At 37.7% G+C, this 20208-nt stretch overlaps 1 protein-coding gene across 3 annotated transcripts in view; it reads left to right on the top strand.

Annotated features, from left to right (window-relative positions):
- The window catches only part of glsb (glutaminase b), a 49473-nt gene that overhangs the window by 27412 nt on the left and 1853 nt on the right, over positions 1–20208 (top strand). For 2 of the 3 annotated variants that reach the window (XM_067602970.1, XM_067602973.1), the window contains 8 exons: positions 404–470; positions 1739–1789; positions 3659–3835; positions 4959–5090; positions 5964–6056; positions 18081–18142; positions 19116–19192; positions 19276–19339. In XM_067602970.1, the coding sequence (XP_067459071.1) occupies positions 404–470; positions 1739–1789; positions 3659–3835; positions 4959–5090; positions 5964–6056; positions 18081–18142; positions 19116–19192; positions 19276–19339 (723 nt within the window). Of the gene's footprint in view, positions 1–403; positions 471–1738; positions 1790–3658; positions 3836–4958; positions 5091–5963; positions 6057–6966; positions 14507–18080; positions 18143–19115; positions 19193–19275; positions 19340–20208 lie in introns of those variants that run through there. The other variant, XM_067602972.1, reaches the window with a different exon arrangement.

Genomic DNA, 20208 nt, shown 5'->3' with positions numbered 1-20208 from the left:
CATTTTGGTTGGTAAATTTTGAGTAAAGTTTGTATTTATTCCCCAGTTAGTTATTAGTTTGATTGATTTGGATGGACTGTATTCAGGACTGGGACCGGGACCGGCGTCTGTGTTGTAAAGGTCACTTGTATACGTGTATGTCATGTATATGATCTAAGATGACGCTGTATGTAAACTATGTTTACGGAAAAAAAAGAGCGAGCGCCGCGGCTCGTGTTGCAGTATCATCACATGACGGTATGAGAGCTCTGGTTGTACTGTACACATGAGGGGTGGGGTAGTGACATTCCAACACACACACACAACACACACACACACACACACACACACACACACACACACACACAGTGCAAACATTTCCTTCCTCTGTGTAATGGGGTGTGCTCTGTTCTTTGTGTGACAGATTCCAGTCGGAGCGTGAGTCAGGAGACAGGAACTTTGCCATCGGCTACTACCTGAAAGAAAAAAAGGTTTGACCTTGAATGTGTCATGAGGCACCGCTGACTTTGTTTTCTTTGTTTTCCTGTCTGTATTCAACCCTAAAAAGCTTCACAAAAGTAACTAAGAACTAAAAAAACTTAACTGAGAAAAGCAGCTTTGTTGTATTTAGTCATTAAGCTTGTGAGGTAAAGTCCATAATCTATATTTGTCAATTAATGAATAAATACATTTTAGCTCCTCATGTTTGACATTTAGAAAACACAAACTGTTGTCAGACTTTTTAAAGGGCAACATTTTTTCTGTGTCTCTTTGCTGCTTTTTTCACCACTAACTTTAAAAGCACATACAAAGAAGAATAAGTTCTTGCTAGAGGCTGATCAGTTGCTTTATTAATCATATATGAATCAGGCATATTCACATCTATAATTTAGAAGAAACAGAACTGATTATAATGCTCTGATTTAATGGAATAAGCTGAATAAACATTTATTAGACCTGCTTATATTTCACCGATGCAGACGGATCTTAAAGGGGACGTATTATAAACATTTCCAGGTCTATATTTATATTCTGGAGCTCTACTGGAATATCTTTGCTTGATTTACAGTCTAAAAAACTCCTTATTTATCTTCTACTGGCTCTTTATGCAGCCCCTCAGTTCAGCCTCTGTCTGCAACAGGCCGTTATAGCTCCTGTCTCTTTAAGGCCCCGCCTCCTGATGAGCCCACTCTGTTCTGATTGGTTAGACGTAAACAAACAATAGTAGATTTCACTTCTTTGTCTCGTTCCTTACCTAAAATGGAAACTTTTTAAATACATCCGTATACGTTGGAACCTGAATCCGATCTGAAATATGCGAGTGGACGACGTGAACAACCTTAGCAACAAAAGCTACCGACAGACGACCGTTTGTGGGCATGTGCAAACAATCGGACGTCATCACGAGGAGGAAGTAGAGGTGACTTTTGACTTTCAGGGAGCGTTTTTACATAACTTCACCTCATGTTTTGCTAAGGTTGTTACGTGGGTTGTTCGCTTTGTCCACTCGTATATTTCGGGGTCGAACATGTACGGGTGTATTTGAGAAGTTTATATTTTGAGTAAATAACGGGAATGGTTTGTTTATGTGGCCTCCGGAGCTGCTGGGAGTCTGTTTCCAGGATGAGCATGACTCGTCCTCTTTAACAGTAAAACACAGTCACCTGCTTTTTATCTGGAAATGCTGCAGCATCATAGTTGATAAATGTTTCTCTATTGTATTCACTCGTTTGGCTGAAACTCTCATTTTCCTCCGCAGTGTTTCCCAGAAGGGACAGATATGACGTCTGTACTGGACTTCTACTTTCAAGTGAGTGTAGTTGTCTTTTTACTTCTTGTCTTTCTTACTCATTTTAAATGACAATACATGATATTCCTGCTGCTTTTTTTATTTTTGCTGTTCTCTTCCTGCTATTGGTCACACCCTTGAGTGTCAGAGATCCTGGTTCAGTCCTGTTTCTGCTGCTCTACTCAAACTATCAACATATCCCTTTTATTCTGTCACACTCTCTGATTTCCATCCTGTTTTCTTCCCGGTTTTTCTGTAAACAGCTTCTGTCTTTGTCAGGCGTGGAACACCATTCTTCCAAAACCTTTTCCCTCATCTGGTATTTTGATGATGGTAGTGGAGACACACAGCAGACACTAAACTCAGTTTTGACCCGACATCCACAAACACTGGCAGCAAAGACTCATTCATCGTCATTCACAAACTCAAAGCCCTCTCTGTTGCCCCCCACGTTCTGTTACTGCTCTACAAAAGAAGAATTCAACCAACACTACTCTACTGCTCCCTCTGCTTTCTCATCATGCTGTCTGTTGTCGTCTCTTATCACACACTCGCCATCACTTCCATCGCCGTTCCCGAAATATACTGATGTGTTTCGGTCCGATGCTAACAAATCTGTATGTAGCAGCTTCTCTGTTGCTGGTTAAAGTCAGACGTCTGTAGCTAATTAATGTTAATTCCCTAACAGCTAAACTGAAAAGTTTCTCTGTTCTCTCTCTGGTTATCGTGCTCTCTGCAGCTGCTGTCTGTATTCAGACAAAGACTGTTTGTGGTTGAAAAGACGTATCACTCTGTAACACCACTGTAGGACCGTCAGTGGACTGTTTGTTTCTTTGATTCGTATCAGATCAACATTTTAATCCAGTTAATAGATGAATCTTCAGTATTTTGGAATAAGTAGTTCATCTAATTTTAAGGTTGTGAGCATTAATTAGGCTGCAACTAAAATCTGTTTCTGCCTTCTTAGTCTATAAAAGGCGATCAGACATGTTTGGGCTGCAGTTATTTGAGACTTTTGTTAGTTGCAAATGATACTGCATTTGAATTCGATAAAATGCTGTCGAACCCCGTCGCTGCCCTGGATACTCACTCAACCTGTTTATCACTCTGCTTTCAATTATAGTCGCAGATACAGGACACTAAAATGGAAATAAGGCTCGTTACAGTAGAATATGTGTCTGCTCTGCCGTCGCTGATCTGATATCACAAGAACACAGTTTTTCTTTTCCCACATGTGTGAGTTTATTTATTGTTCAAACGTATCTCCATGGAAACAAATTTCCCCTTTAGAGACGATGAAGTCTATCTATGTGTCTATCTGGAATGTCTTGATGACGAGCCAAGGGTGCGGCAGAGTTTATTTTCATGTCGTTCTTTGTTGTTTCATATCATCGTCATTAAACTGAGGTGACATTTACATTTAGTATGTTTTCCAAACATAGTAAAACACAGAAGAAATAAGCAAAAAAATATCAAAATTACCATGTTAAAATGTTATAATGTTTAATATGCAGCAATACTGCAGCTAATGACAACTCACGGTTGCCAGTTGTCATAGTAACGCTTTCTGGCTTGTGTTCAGGAGGGTTTCCATGACAAAAAAAAATCTTATGAAGAGGCGCCGTGGTATTAAAAAGATCTAGATGTTCAGCCTGGTTGAGATCTGTTGACTGTGTAAACGTCCACTGAGCCTCATGTTTCTCCTCATTTATTGGAGGATTTATTTTAATTTGTCATCTTTATGGATATACTTTTTCTCTTCTACCACCACTGTGACTGTGATCATCTTCACCCTCCTCATGAGACACACTTGCATCGCCGTGTGTAATAAAGTTGTAACAGAGGATTGATACAAACTGTTTTTTTCTCTCTGTGTGAACGAACCTGCAGCTCTGCTCCATCGAGGTGACCTGCGAGAGCGCCAGCGTCATGGCAGCCACCCTGGCTAACGGCGGTATCTGCCCAATCACGGGCGAGCGTGTGCTGAGCCCCGAGGCGGTGAGGAACACCTTGAGTCTCATGCACTCCTGCGGCATGTACGACTTCTCGGGACAGTTCGCCTTCCATGTAAGTCAAATAAACTCTCTTCTCTCACAACGGGGAGAATATAACTGCAGGAGAATCATGAATCAGGCTTTAAAGGCTTTTTGCATCTCCATCTTTACATTTTAGCTTCACACAGCAGCCTGATAGTTCAAGCTTCAGTTAAACCGGAGCTTTATCCAGTTGTACGTAACGTTGTCAGCTCTCGTTCTCCATTCAAAAGTAATAAGCACAAGCCCAGTGAACTCTGTGACACTTCTGTACATGTACTTGTGACTTTGATTAAAACGATTAAACCTTGGTATGACACATCGTCCGAGGTGTTTTAACGAGACGCTTCCTGATGGCAGCGAGAAAAGTGTGAAAATGCACATTTGAGTGTTTAATTTCTAATGATAAACCACATTCGGAGCTGTCAGTTCAGAGGCAGCACAGTGAGAGTTTACTTTTGTTTTGTCTGTTACTTTTGTTTGAGTTGATGATTTGAATTATTTCCACTCTTTTTATTGACATAAAACAACAGTGTGATGGAAATATTGACAGTTAAAACAATCCTCTGCTTTCATCCTGCTCGTCTGAAATACTTTAGTGCAGAAAACTCTCATTTTGCCTTATTTTTAACTGGATATCATACGAAGGAACGCAACCAATAATAAGATAATAAGATAATGTGCATTATTGTGATGCAAAATAATAAAATAAAAATCTGATTCTGGAAATAAAAATAATAATAAACTTCATCTATACATCACTTTTCAAGGTTAAAACATGGTTAAAACATTTAAATAATACAATAAGGCAGTAAAATCAGACAATTAAAAATGGTAAAACAATAAAATATAAGTTTATTATTAATAATAATAGTAACAATAAATCAACAGGTGAAATAAAACAGATAAGACATGTTGACAATAAAAGAGTGGTGTCAATTAAATAAATAAAGGCCTTTTTTGAGAAATTATTATTTTAAAATCTAAATATTTCAGATCCTTCGGTATAATGTTTGAGGAAACTGATAATAACCAGATGGCTGATAACTGATAGATGATTGTTGTTGTGTTCTTTGCTGACTTGTTACTGCAGCCGTGTCGACTCTGCAGATACACACAGCTGATCTTCTGTCACTCGTCTGTTTTCTCTGTTGCAGGTCGGCCTGCCGGCCAAGTCTGGAGTGGCAGGAGGGATCCTGCTGGTTGTTCCCAACGTGATGGGTATTATGTGCTGGTCGCCTCCACTGGACAAGCTGGGCAACTCGGTCAGAGGAATACAGTTCTGCTTGGTATGTAACGTCCAGAAATAGAAGAGCATGCAGTGTGTACTTGCACATAATAAATACTCAGATATGTGCACGTATAAGACTGTAGATGCCCTGCAGCAAAGTATATTTAGTCTTTTAACATTTCAGCAGCAGGATGGTGTTTTGTCAAATTTACATCCAATAATATGATATGATATGCTGTAATAAAGCTGTTTGGGCATTTTGCATTTCAAATGATGTTAAATACATTCAAATGTCTCAATACAGAAGCTCAGATATCAACCAGCTGTAGCAGTGACACCTGACAAACAAACACATCAAATAGTCACATTTGACAGTGAAATTTGAACATTTTTGCTGAAAAAATGACAGAAACCATTATCTAGTTATCAAAAAACTTGCAGATTAATTTTCTGATGTCTCAGCTCGATTATCTACTTTTATTTTCTTCATCTATACATTTGTTTATTTTTCATTTTTACATTTCTGTGGCCTCAAGGAAATAAGTTCTTTTACACAAACAAGAATAACGCCTCATGAAATTAATGTGCAACAGTGTCCTGAAGTTATTAATTCAGCTCGACTTGATTTACTTTTTAGAGTGACTGAATGTGTTTGATAATTAATTAATGCTTGATTAATGATCGCCTGGAGACGAGACCTGGATACAGACCAGTAAACACACGCTGCAAGAATCCACCTTAAGACTGCGAGTGTTTTTAATTAATGGAATTAGCTCATTTATTTTCTTATTTACCACTGAAATAATTATTTCTTTCAGCCTTTAATCATCAGAATGAAAGGTCAACTTTAACACTTTGTACCTTCCCTCCAGAAATAACACATTATATATTCTGATGAATCTGCTCTACGTGTTTCTTTTTTCATTCACAGGACCTTGTGGAACTTTTCAACTTCCACAACTACGACAACTTGAGGCACTTCGCCAAGAAGCACGATCCTCGCAGAGAGGGAGGGGACCAGCGGGTAAGGACGCACAACATCTTGTTGTGAGGAGAAAAAAACAAAAAACTGCACCTCAAACACACTAACGAACACATCTCCTCTCAGAAAACTGCTGCTAGTGACTTCAGCCGACTCTGAAGTCACTGTTACAGTTACATTAAACAGCATTGGCTGATTTGTAGCTGTTGAGCTCCATAACTGTACATACAGTCCATCTAATGTGAAAAAAAACCCAACATGATTTATTCTTCAACATGTCAGATAATCATCATCATCATGTCGCCTTCATCTGTCTTTGTGCTGCCTCTTCTTGTGGAGGTCGTCGCAGGTGTTTTCTTCTGTTAATCTTTTATCAAACCAAAATACATCGAGGCCCATAGAGGTGAAAAACTAGAGCCAAAACCTCCTCGTTTAATTCACGTTTCAGCAGCTGCTGCTCTCACAGTAAAGTGTTGAAAGTTTTCCTCATAAAGTTAATAATTAAATGAAGAAGAGCTGCAGCTAACAATTATTTTCATTACTAATTAAATGTGTTAAATGTCTTATTCTATGTGATCAACAGTCCAAAACCCAAAGAGAAATCTATAAACTCCCCACATTCAATCCATCAGACTTTATTTATAAAGCACTTTTCATACAAATACAATGTAACACAAAGTGCACAACACATTCAAGAAGCTGCAAGTTTTTAGCATTTTTCTTTAAAAAACGACTAAAACGATCATTCGATCATCTAAACAGTTGCTGCTGATTAATTTCCTGATGATCAGCTAATCGTCGCAGCTCTAAAACGAGCAGATTTTGGCTCTGTTTTTATTTTATTTTTTTTAACATGTTAGACAAAAAGCATAACACACACATTCACACACACACACACACTAACACAAGGAAGTGAGCGAGACTAATTTGTTATTCGTGTCAATTGAAACAGCAAAACTCCTTCGGACCGATGGATTACGAGAGCCTCCAACAAGAGCTAGCTCTGAAAGCCCCTCTTTGGAAAAAGGTGTCTCCCACTGAGTCGCACCAGGACTGCTCCACCACTGTAGTCTATAGGATGGACAATGTCGCCGAGTGAAACTTTAAAAAACAAAACAAAAAAACAAAAAAAAAGACCCGCCTGTCCCCCCCTCCTCCTCACACACCCTCACCTCACCTGGTCTCTCGCAACAACAACAACAACACCACCACCACGTCTCCTCCTCCTCTCGCCAGGCCCCGCCCCCCCCTCCCTCTGTGCCGCACCCTCGAATATTTATATAAATTATGTAGAGGAATTATTTATTGCTTGTGAAGCGGTTACTGTGTGGACGGACTGGGAAGCTTTTGTTTTTATTTGTGATGGAAATGAGTTACTGCTTCTTCTTTTTTTTTATTATTATTATTATTATTATTATTATTATTATTATTATTAATTTTCCCTCTGAATTCCAAATGAACTCGTAGCCTCGGCCCCGCTTGTTGCCTTAGTGTGTGTTTAGGATCTGATGTACAGTGTACAGGTTGTGCTCTTGTATTCAATTTACTCTCTTTAATGCAATATGTTTTTTATTTTAACTCTAACACATATTCCTCTTTTAAAAACAAAACAAAAAAAAAAAACAACACAGGCTAAGGGTTGATTTGAAATTCAGTTTTATTTTAACCAAAACAAAAAAAAAAACAAAAAACAACCCCGTGTATGAGTGTGTTTGCATGTGTGGCGCTTCGGTACAGCCAGACTTTAAACACTCAGACTACTTTTATAGGAATGATTGCTTAACTGTAGCTCACACTGAGGCCTGAGACTCTAGTTATATTAGCACATAAACACACATGCTGGGTGTCATGATGGCGGTATGACGGGATGTGTTTTTTTTTGGATTATGGATGGAATATTTTGGGTCCAAGGAGAATGTTGTGTTCGCTCTCGGTTTCTCATTTTATAAAAATGAGCGCTGGATTCTGAAGGGATTTAATCATTCTTCAGGTATTGTGCTTTTTACAATCTACACGCTGGATGTCGAAAGGAAAAATTTACCCCAAAAGCCCAAACACTTATATTAGTCACTATGACGATACTGTAGTACGAAGTTGGGATGCAGTTTCAGAACCGAATAGGAGCTTGTTGCAAACAGTTCTGATCCAGTTCTGAATATTTCTCTGCACAGTATACCAGCACTGGACTGTCTTTCTGAAAGACACTTGCCTAAAGATGTCTGTAAATGCAGATGTGTGTGAATTGAGATTAGTCGGGAGCCCATGTCGGAGTCACTTTATACACAAACAGGGTCGCAGATGATTGTTTTTTTAAAGAATGAGCTCGTTTTCAAACCTGCAGTTCGTTTGTTCTGGTCCCAGTTAGCGGGTGAGCTGGTGATCTTGATGTGTTTTCACTTTGGTTCGGTTTCTTTACACGCAGAAACGAAACAAATGTAAACGCAGCAAGAAGATCCAACGAACCAGAAACCTAAGAAATAAAACTAACAGTTATTTTCATTGTTTTATTTTCATTATTGATTCACCTTTTAGTCTATAAAATATCAGGAAAAAAGTGAAAAACATTCAAAAGTGTTGTTTTATTTGGACCAAAACCCCCAAAATATTGAGTTTATTTTCATAAATGACAATCAAATAGTCACATCTGACTAAAAAAAAAAAAAAGATTATTTGAATATCAAAATAGTTGCCAGTTAATTTTCTGACTAATCGATTAATCAGTTAATCGAACCAGAGTCAGATTCAACCAGACTGAACAACACAGGTTTGAAAACGCCCTCATACTGCACACTGGTATGCACCCTGATTACTTTAAATTGTAAACATTACGTTGAATAACGTTGAAGCATCATTTGTACTTCCCTCAATGCCTTATCAGATATATAAAAATATAAAATACCCATATTGACTCCTGCTGCGGTCGAGAGAACGACTGTTGTGACGTAGAGAAGATAAACTGGACTTCAGTCTGTCAGTACTTGCGTCTGGACCACAGTTTAGGCTGAATTTTCTGATAATGTGATCAGAGCTGGACCAGGATATCAGACGATATTAAACTCATTGCAGATATATTATAATTAATCCCTCCAGGAAATCAGGATCAGTATTTGCAGGGGGATCCACATTAAACAGTCCCTCCAGGAAACTGCAAATATTGCGATCGCAGTAATAAAGTACTGCAACTTTTCCGCATGAAATGACCAAATCAACACAGCGCTTGTGATTTGGACCAACTGTCACATTTTGTGTTGTGATTTACATCATGGCAGCGCACAGGAAGTGATAACATATGACTAGTTTTTAAAGAATCGCATTATTTTCATTTCCCCATTCTTGCAATTTTATCACAAAAAAGGCACAAAAAACTGTTTTTGAGGAAGCTTAGCTGCAATAATCACCAAAAATAACTGAAATCCTGGAGGGAAGACATGATGGCGTGCATGATGGCGTACATGATGGCGTACATGTCGGCCAATAAGTTAAAAAAAAAAAAAGCCAAAAAACGTTTGAGGCAGTTTAGAGAACAGCACCAGAGAGCACTGACAAGTCTGTTTTTAAACTGTAAAATGTTCCACTCAGTATGTTTATATAAACCAAAATGAATATCAGCCAAAATATCATGATGAGATTTTATAAGCGTATCTAAATATGATCTATATGTATAATGTGGCTGCTGATAAAAGTTTGGCTCAACCTGAAGGTTCAGGAGAGACGTAAACGTCGACGACGAGCTCTCTGGACTCGACGGTCTGATGTCAGGAGCTGGTTGGAGCGGCTGCAGCGTATCGAGCTGCTGTAGAGTCTGAATGCGCGTGTTGCTGGTTGTGCCGTGTTTGTCCAGGTTAATAAGTTGTACGCCGCGTGACGTCGGCTGAGGCGACGGGCCGTGTGCGTTCACCGCCGTGACCTCCGGTTCAAGCCCCTCGTAGCTCGTAGGGTGACTGCAGGGTTTATCTAGGCTGAGATCCAAAACCACCACCAGTGTGTTGCAACAGGATTAAAGCTGCTTTCTACAGGAACTTTGTAAATTTAAAGTAAAGTAAAGGATATAAAGAAGGGTTTAAAGCTTCAAGGGAAAAAAAAAAGTTAAAGCATCTGATCTGAAATACGCTGAGTATCAAACTTCCGAAATTAATCCGCAGCTCAGATTATCGAAAAATGTCAAATATAAAAATGAAGCATCAAATTTTGTATTCTTTGATCTGATTATTTGTGATTTAAATCAAAATTTTTGCCAGTTTGAAGAGTTTGACCCTTCATTCTTGACCTCGTTGACTGAACTCAAGGTCCGCTTGCTCTGGAGCTTTTGACCGCATCACACGGTCTTCATCGGCAGATGGAGTTCACTTTGTTGCCGTGGAGGAAATGTAGATGTTCAAACTCTTTTTCTTTTTTTTTTCTTGAGCACCTCCAGGTCTTCTCTCATCCTTGTTGGCTTTGAGGTTGACAGTTTCATGTGGTCGAAAGCTCCGGAACAAGCGAGTAAGTGAACCTTAGGATGAGATTAAGATGTCGGTTTCAGATTATTTTATTGAGGCAAAGTTCTCGTACGGCTGCTTGTGTTTAGACAACATTTAACATTTGAAAACTTCTTTTGTTTTCATATATATATCAAAAAATTGAAACGATACTCAGCTCTAGCAGCAGAGAAATGATTGATTATTGATCGGTTGATCTTGCAGCAGTGTTTCTGGATAGTACGCATTCATAGAGTGGAAAAAAAACTATATCAAATAGATGTTATCAAAGTGAGTTAGATGCCTCAAGTCCACCGATCCAGAAATATTTATCCGTATACTCAAAAAAGTGTGATTTCAGTGTCGGTATGCAAACATACACAACACGTGTTCAGTATTGTCTCTAATTGCTCTCAGTGTTACTCCTCTAGTAAGTTGTATATTATCAAAGACTTCTTTCCATACACATGATTTACTGTACTTCTGAATGTACATAGCGACAGGTGTATATAGCTTTTAGGTGTGTGTGTGTGTGTGTGTGTGTGTGTCTGTACGTGAGCGCTGATCCTTTGAACAGCAGACCAGAATGTGTGTGTGTGTGTGTGTGTGTGTGTGTGTGTGTGTGTGTGTGTGTGTGTGTTGAATATACACTTCAGACGTTCCGATTTTTTTTTTTTTCTCCTCCTCCTCCTCCTGGAAATAGAAAATACTTGCACATGAATGTCAAGTCAGCAGATGCCTTAGATGTCGCTCTACTGTGACTGGAGTGAAGTTTCATCTCTGTGTTGTTCAATCCATTGTTGAAACTTGTACCACGCTGGTGTTTTCGGTGTCTGTCTGAGGGTTTGACTTGAGCTCAAAGCGACTGCTTGCCGGAGCCGATAATACCCTGTTATTACTTTGTCATGCTGTGAGAAGTTTTTTTTTTTTTTTCTTGAAGTCATGGAGTTTTTTGTGTCTGTTTCTGGTCATTATTTTGTGGAGGTAAAAAGTATTCAAAAGCCTCTGTTATCATTAATGGTCCTTGGAAATGTTGGACTGTATGAAACTCATTTCCTTCCTATAGTGTTTTCTACAGTTTGCAATAACTTGAGTTGGATCTGTTTGCTACTTTTTAAATGATTTAATCCGTGGATCATGTTGCTTTCTGCTAAAGGTTTAGCAGTGGACTATCTTATTAAGTACTGATATTAGTATTAGTTGGACTCTACTTTTGTTTGTTAAGGTTATAATCCTTAAAATCTTCATCATATCAATCTCAATCTTTAATACAGTTTATGGCTGTTCATTTATTCTACTATAGTCATTACATGTATTTACAAGCATTAGTTAACTCTCTGTGTAGCAGGGCTGCAACTAACCATTATTCTCATTATCGATAAATCTTCTGATTACAGGAATAATCTCCGTGTTACTTTCATAGGAAGAGAAGTGCTACATCAATAGCTTTCCAGGATTAATCCATTATTTACTGCGGCGGGGGTGGGTGGGGGGGGGCAGACTAACAAATTACCTAACAACGGGGGTGTATTCAAAACACCCCCGTTGTTTTCACAACTTTGAACTCGCCCAACCTAACGGACACTAGTGGGTCTAACTGTACTCAACGGCCCAACCTAACGGGGACTGCTGGGTGTAACTATACTCAACGTCTACTGAACGTACTGAATGTTTACTGAATCGGCGTTTCTCCTGTAATAATATCAACGAATCACCGCCAGGCCAAAAGATATTTTTTAATGCCAAAAATAACGCTAAATATCGGTAGCGTAACTACGTTTAGGAATAGGGCAGTGCTTAGTATGTTTGCGTAGCGAGTGGGGAAAGAGCGGCGGGAAAGTGACGGTGGATGCGAGCGGAGCAGAGGAAAAGGTTATCGGTAAGTTCTCAGTCTGGCATTAAATGTACAATACAGACTACAGTGTAACAGTTAATAAATGCTAAAAAAAAAAAAAGAAGTCACGTCTGTTGTTTCCCCAAGTGCTGGAAAAGTGAAGGGGGTTAGCTCCAAAGTTAGCAACAATAGGTTAGCTTAACCTGAGGAGGCAAAACGGAGAAATGTGAGTTTCCTGTGCACTCCCTCCCAAGATTGTCTTTGGTTGACTACAGCCCTAGTTGTTTGGTCCATAAAATGTCAGAAAATGGTGAAAAATGTCGATCAAAGCCAACAGTGACGTCCACTATGTACTACTATCATAGAGGACTAAAGAAAACTAAAATATTCACATTCAAGAAGCTTTAATAAGAGAATTTGGCAATTTCTTTTCTTAAAAAATGACTCCAAACAATTAATCTATTTCTACAATCTATCTATTTTAATAGTTGGCAATGAATCGATTAATTGTTGCAGCTCTACTGTACAGTCACTCGCATTATAAGTCCTGTGCTGGAAATATGTGCACGTACTGGACAAAAGTGGTAAGACGAGAGCTGCCGCGTGCACCGGTTGTGTGTAATAAGTGAACATCTGTAATGACGTCATTCAGAAGAAATGAACAGCTGGCGTCAGAGGAAACATTCGCGTCACTACAAGTGTAGCTACAATGATATATAAATATAAAGTTACACTAAAAACATTCATCATTAGCAAACAAACATCTGGAACATTTATTATAACTGGTATATAACTGGTATAATAATATCACCAGTAACCACAGCTGGAATTTTAAGGATTATAACTTTATCGACGGAATCGTTGATATATAATCTTTATCATCTTCCTCGTGATGATAAAGCCTGCTTCATCATAGTTTGAGGTTTGTTTTTTTTTTTTTTTTTACAGATATAGTGTAGCCGGTATTTGCTGCCATGACTCATTTAATAGAAAAAAACTACGAGCTTTCCCTCAGATGTGATCCGTTTCCCAGAGTAGCTCTCATCTCAGTGTCTCATCTCAGGCTTCTCGTCTCTTTCCTGAACCGTCCGTGATTGTCGGCAGTCACGTGTGGACGTCAGGAGGGAATCAGTCTCTCATTTTATAACAGTGCTGCGAGTCTTTTTATTTCTTTGCTGCTACAGTTTCCTCCTTTATGGGCACAAAATCTAAAAAAAAAACAAACCTAGACTGGACCAGACCAGCACTGACAGGAGACTGATTTAACCTTATTGCAACCAATCAGGATTGATTATCTGATCTGTTCCCACTTTGTAAATCAGAATGACGAACAAGCCTGATGTTACTTTGCATGAGGGTAAATAACTGTATTACTTTTAATATTCTGTACAATCAAACTGAAGACAGAGGGGCTTTTGAATGCAGTTACCAGCATTTCCACAGAAATCATTTGATTTTTATGGCTCATACCATGTATGTAATGTTTCCTGGTGTTTTCATTATTTTCTCTGTGAAACTCTCATTCTCCCTCTTGCATGCATATTTTTGTATGATTTTAATGAATGTGTTTCAATCCCATGTAATCAGTATGTTTTTAAGGTAATTTTTATTACCTTTCACATGTCTTTATTTATGTTGATTCGTGTCTTGGACATAAATTTTATCCCAACTTGTGACATGGAAATTGCATATAAATTTAAAAAAAAAACTATCACCACCATTACAATGTAGTGACCTTGGAATTGTAAGGATCTCTGATGTTTTGGTTAAGATATTATATATTTATTTATTTATATGCAGTTTTACAAGCAGATCTGGCAAAAGGAAAAAAAATGCAAAGTTAGGAAAATCAAATCTTAAAGCTTAATATAAAAAATAAAACATACAGCAGATGAAACCACACAGTTCCAAGCTCATGACTGTCAAACTTTTTTTTATATGTTTTGGTTTCTTTTCTCGGTCCACATGGTTGTAATTCTGTATGTAATGTCTCCATAAACTCCCTGAACTGTCCTGTCTGCTTAGAGGAGAAAACAGCTTCACAATTCTGAGAAAAAAAATACTTCAGTTTCTTTTTGGCTGTGATGGAAATGCAGACATGACAGCGAAAAGTGGTGTTAAGATTTTTATTTTATTTTATTTTATTTTTTTGCTTTGGTGTCCGTTGTATAAAAAATCTAATAAAGCACTGTTATCCATCATCTGTTTCTCTGCGACCGTAGATGTTCTTTAACACCCACCCTGTTGTTTTTTTACACAGACTCACTGGTTACCTGCATTAAAGTCCCTTCATCACTTTAACAGTTAGATTGAAATAGTTTCCAGCATTAAGCAGCATTTTAAAAGTTCATTCTGCATATTTAAAGCCCCTGAAAACTTGGATTTAAATCTTAAAGGGGACGTATCATGAACATTTCCAGGTCTGTATTTATATTCTGGGGCTCTACTGGAATATATTTGCATGATTTATAATTTTAAGAAACTCCTTATTTATCTTATACTGGCCCTTTATGCAGGCCCTCAGTTCAGCCTCTAACAGGCTTTTTTAGCTCCTGTCTCTTTAAGACCCTCCTCCTGTTCTGATTGGTCAGCTCCTGGAAGCTGCCCCTCGGCTCTGGAGGCCACTTAAACAAACAGCAGTAATAGGATTTCACTTGTTTTACTTGTTCTTTACTCAAAAAGCAAATGACTTTGCAAACAGAGCAAGTTGAAGCCCTGGATTTTGACTGAAAGGCGGCATTTTTATGTATGTTTACCTCAACTTTTGGATCTTTGACCACATTTAACATACATATCTGACATCATAACAGTATAAAAATAACAGAAAATCACAAAAAGCATGATATGTCCCCTTTACTGTAAGTATTTCTCTTAAAAGATCTTTAGATATTATTTAACTTTAGATTTTAATTTATTAACTCAGATAATCTGCTTTATCAGGACTGTGTGGGTGTGTTTTGATCAGATTTGATTGACAACTACTAAACAAACCACCAACTGTCATCAGATTCTGGTTCACATGTTGTCAAATCCTGATTGAAGTACATGACATCATCTTTTTTTCCAAATTTAGTGCAGCTCACCTCAGAGGAAATAAAACAGAAATCTGTCTCATGTTGTCAGAACATCGTGTGTTCATGTAGGATCCTCATAAAACCTTTAAAATATAATTTCACAGCCTTTAAAGAACCGTTACATGTTTGTCTCATGATGCTACGTTCCTTAACGTTAGCGTTGGTTTGATTTTTGTGAGTTTTGTTTCTGCTATTAGAGAAACTTTTTAAATCAACATGCATATGAAATAATAGAAAAATTAGGTTTAATCTCTGAATACACAATAGGAAAAAGTGAAAGTCTGCAGGATGTGTTCGGTTGTTTATGCACCAAATATCCTGCTGACAAAAACGCAGCTTTCAGGTCATGTTGTGTCACATGATCAAACATTAGATTCCAGTTTTACAGCATTTTAGTTTCAACAAACATGTTTTCTTGCAGGCAAGTCAACATTTGGAAGGTGTTTAAATTGATTATTTGTGTATTTTGCTGTATCTGCAGGATTTTAGTTTATATGGACAGATTCATATCATAAACATAATTGTAATTTGGAATTTATAACATACTGAGTTTATACAATACTCATCCCTCAATGGATTTTCATCTAAAAAAAAACATAACGAAAAGGAAAATACCTGACTTTGGTGAACAGTAGTTGCACATTATATATATATTTTATTTCAAATTACATTTATTGATTCCCTGAACAGAAACTGGGTAACAAACCCATCGTTGTTGTCTCAGCAGAGGGCGATACTGTGCACTAACGAAGCATTTACACACAGAGCTTTAATATAAATAACGGCTTTTATATTTATTCTTGGCTGTAAACCGTCAGTACAGTTTGAGAGTTTAATGAAACAGCATCTGAAGCCTGATATGTTAAGACTCGACACTCTGAGTGACCTTTAAATTCTTTTTACATAATCAGATAAAAAATCTAAACTGTAATCTGACAACTTTACTCTGAGTGAAGAACAAAAAATGTTTTCTAGACTTGATTTGATCCTCATAGTTTAATGCTGGTGTACCATCTTTTGACAGTAAAATTGAACTAAAACTTCCTCTCATTTCCCCCAAACTGCATCACAGTGTGACGTTAAAGATCCTCTCCAGACATGTTTGAAGATGTATAAAAATAATCTGCTCTGAAGAATATTTTGTGTCTCATTTGGATTTTTCCACATAAAAAAGTTCAGTTACCTCGTTAAAAATTCTAAAAAAAAAATGGCATCTACTCCTTCTCTCTCATTGAAAAACCAGAATCTATGAAAATGCAAATAATTTGAAGTTGATGTCTCCTACTTCACTGTCGAGTCCATTTCACTTCTCACTGTCAGCAGATGAAGGTGAAAACAGACTCTGCTCAGTGACTTGAGGAGACTTTTTAGTTTGTTTAACATGTCTCACAGACTGAATCTGGTCCGTCTGCAGCAGTGACGTCTTTTTACAGTCGTGAGGTTTTAATCTGAGTGAGATGAAGCTTTGTGAATGTTCTGTTTGTCTTCGGTCTTTTAACTTCTGTCTCAGTTTCTGCTCGTAAACTTTTGCAAAATTTATTTTTCTCAACTAATTTAGCGCTTTGTTTCATGTTGGCTCGTGAAAGTTGTTTTTTTTTTTATTGCTGCATGAGCCTGTGTGATAAAACGCTCCTACCTGTTAGTGCACATTTGCATACAGCACAGATATACATGTACAGTCTGTCCCTGCTGCTGCAGATGATGCTCTCGTGTGTTTTGCAAGTTAAAATCCAGAGTTTTGTCGCCTTCATCACACAAACCTTTTTCAGAGGTTTGGTAATTCCCTCTCATCCTTTGCAGGCTTCATCTGGTCATTTACGTAAATAAAACAGTTAATAATAAAAAATCTCAAGTTAACTGATTCATTCATTCAGATTTCTTTGCTTGCAGTTTGTATTTCAACAAATCTTTTATTTATTCGTCATTTTTATTTTATATTTTCAATGTTTCTTTGTGAGAATTCGACTCCTCGAGTGTTGCTTGTAGGAAATGTTCCTGTTTCACGGTAAGTGTTGATCGATGCAGCGACGTCTCCGTCCATCATATCACTTCATTTATGTTCATAATGAAGTAGACGTAGCTGTGTTGGTGATGACAGTTAGCTGAGGTGAATTCTCTTTCATATCTAAATAAATACACTTTCTCATAAAAGCTGAAGATGTTCTGTATTCTGTCCTTTTAAGATTAATATAAGAATGAAACTGAATTCTCCTCAGTGCTGCTTAGAAATAAAATACATAACGTTATTTAAGTATGAAGTAATTCATGTTTTATACCAACTAGTCCCTCATGAAAATAGTGATTAAATTTAGGGCTGCAACTAACTTATCTAACTTATTATTTTATATATAAAATGTCAGAAAATAGTGAGAAATGCTCCAGATTTCTAGTTTTATCCAACTAACACTCCAAAACCGAAAGATATTAAGTTTATTATCATGTATGATAAAGAAAAACATCAAATCTTCACATTTGAGAAGCTGGAACAAAGAGATATTTGGCATTTTTTGCTGAAAAAATGACAATTATTTGATTATTAAAATAGTTGTGGATTGATTGACTCATCGTTGCAGCTCTCACTGCGTTGTGTATCTATAATGTTTCTACAGCTGCTGCTGTTGTTGTCAGAGAAGAAGAAGTGAATCAGAGTGATTCAATTGTTCTGCATCTTTTCTCTTTGTGTGTCTTCTGTTGTCAACAGGTCAAGACTGTCATCAACCTGCTGTTTGCTGCCTTCACAGGAGACGTCTCCGCCCTGAGGAGGTAAACAGCTTAAACTCATTCAGTCCTTTTTTTTTACATTTAATAACTTTTAATATTGGCCACAGATGACTTATTTCACCTTTTTTAACTTAATCTTAAACATGTAAACTGTGTGTATTTTTTATTATACCAACACAAACAGAAAGATGATGAAAATCCTCTAAAATAAGGACATTTGACCTCTTTGCTCTTTGCTTCCTGGGGCAGTTTTGCACTTTGGTGACCTCAAGTGGCAGCAAGAGGAACGTTTCAGCTTCACTGTGTTGGTTCACTCTCAGCGCTCTAATAGTGTAGTTTTCAGCTGCAGCAGAATAGAATAGAATAAAATGCCTTTATTGCTATTGTAAAGCAGTACAACAAGATTAAAGGTGCAACTTCCTGAAAGGTGCTGGATAAGAACAGGATATAAATAAAATTTACAAGAATAAATACGTTTTAAAAACACTCTTGAATATACAGGATTCATATATACTCCTTCACTCTCCTACATTCACAATTCCTCTACATACACATGTTTATGCATGACTCCAGATGAATGATAATGTTGCTCCGTAACTGCTGGATGTGGAAATAAACAACTGTTTACTAACAAGTTAAACAGATCATCTTAAACAGTGATGATACTGTGTGTCAGTGTGTGTTCACTACTTGTTTCTGCTGCCACCAAGTGGTCACAAAATTAATTATCACAGGTTTAAGTAGAAAGAAATCATATCAACTAACATCGATTGGAGGAATTCAGCTTTTTCAATATTCTAATTTTATAAAACATTATTTTATTTTGGGGGAAACAGTAAATCCAGAAATTCACTTTGGGGGATTAAGATACTCTTCAACCACAAACTGTGAGATAGGTGAGGATTTTGGTCCTTACAAAGGTAGTTACACAAACTTTGTGTGTGTGTGTGTGTGTGTGCGTGTGTGTGTGTGTGTGTGTGCGCGTGCGTGTGTGTGTGTGTGTGTGTGTGTGTAGGTTTGCGCTGTCGTCCATGGACATGGAGCAGAGGGATTACGACTCCAGAACAGCCCTGCATGTGGCAGCAGCTGAAGGTAACGTTTTGCTTACAGTCAACCAGTTAATCTTAATTACCACCACCACCACCATGTATTTCCAGCTTCTGCTCTGTTTTCAGGACACACCGAGGTGGTCCGCTTCCTGCTGGAGGCCTGCAAGGTGAACCCAGTACCCAGAGATAGGTGAGACCAGACCCTCCTTCATCTCTGTGGTCTCTCGTCACATCCTCATCTCATCGATCATTTATTTTTATTCCATGTAGCATAGTTTTTTTACATGATGTCAGATTCTCCATCTTAAGGCTCTAAACCGCAGCCTGCATGTTTTCCCTTTAACGCAGCAGGTGTGTTGATGGATTAGTGCTCCTGCTAAAAGATGAATATTTTCCTTCATGTCCTGTGGGGTTTTTTTTGTCTTCCTTTTACTGTCATCATCTTTTCTCTTTGCTTTTCACAAGAACTGATTGTCATTTCAGTTTAAAATGTCTGACTCACACATCTGATCCTTCCTGGTTTGTAAAATACAACGAAAAAGCAGCGCGGTTCAGGTTCAGGTCATCAGGTTCCTGTTGTGGAAAAGCAGAACTTGGAAAACAGTCAGCTGTAATGTTTTAGTTAATGGACAGAAATATGAAAAAACAGCAGCTTTGATTGTTGGTGCAATCGTTGTTTAACATGTTATTGATACTGAAAGACTCTTCTAACCATCTGGATGAAGATAGAAGAGAAGAAGAACATTTGAACCCGTTTGACTCTGTTTCCAATTCACCACACATCATCAAACTGAGGTGCAACTTGTGAAAAGGGCTAAAAAAAAATCTTTTTTATCATTCAGTAGACAGAATGTTTTCCATGCAGATGGTTAGAAGAGTCTTTCTGGGTTTTTCAAACATCGTCGGTTAGCTTAATTACCTTTTGACCTGAATGTACACTGATACATGAGAGACACAAACTGGGATTAAACTGGCAGGTTTACAGTGATAATTAATGTACATTGTCCCTTTAAAAATAACTGAAGACATATACTAAAGAAATAAACATATACCAAAAAG

This window comes from Thunnus thynnus, chromosome 11 (genome assembly GCF_963924715.1).
Source record: "Thunnus thynnus chromosome 11, fThuThy2.1, whole genome shotgun sequence".
Classification (NCBI taxonomy): domain Eukaryota; kingdom Metazoa; phylum Chordata; class Actinopteri; order Scombriformes; family Scombridae; genus Thunnus; species Thunnus thynnus.
Note: the sequence above shows the minus strand (reverse complement) of the source record. Positions and strands in the feature narration are given on the sequence as shown.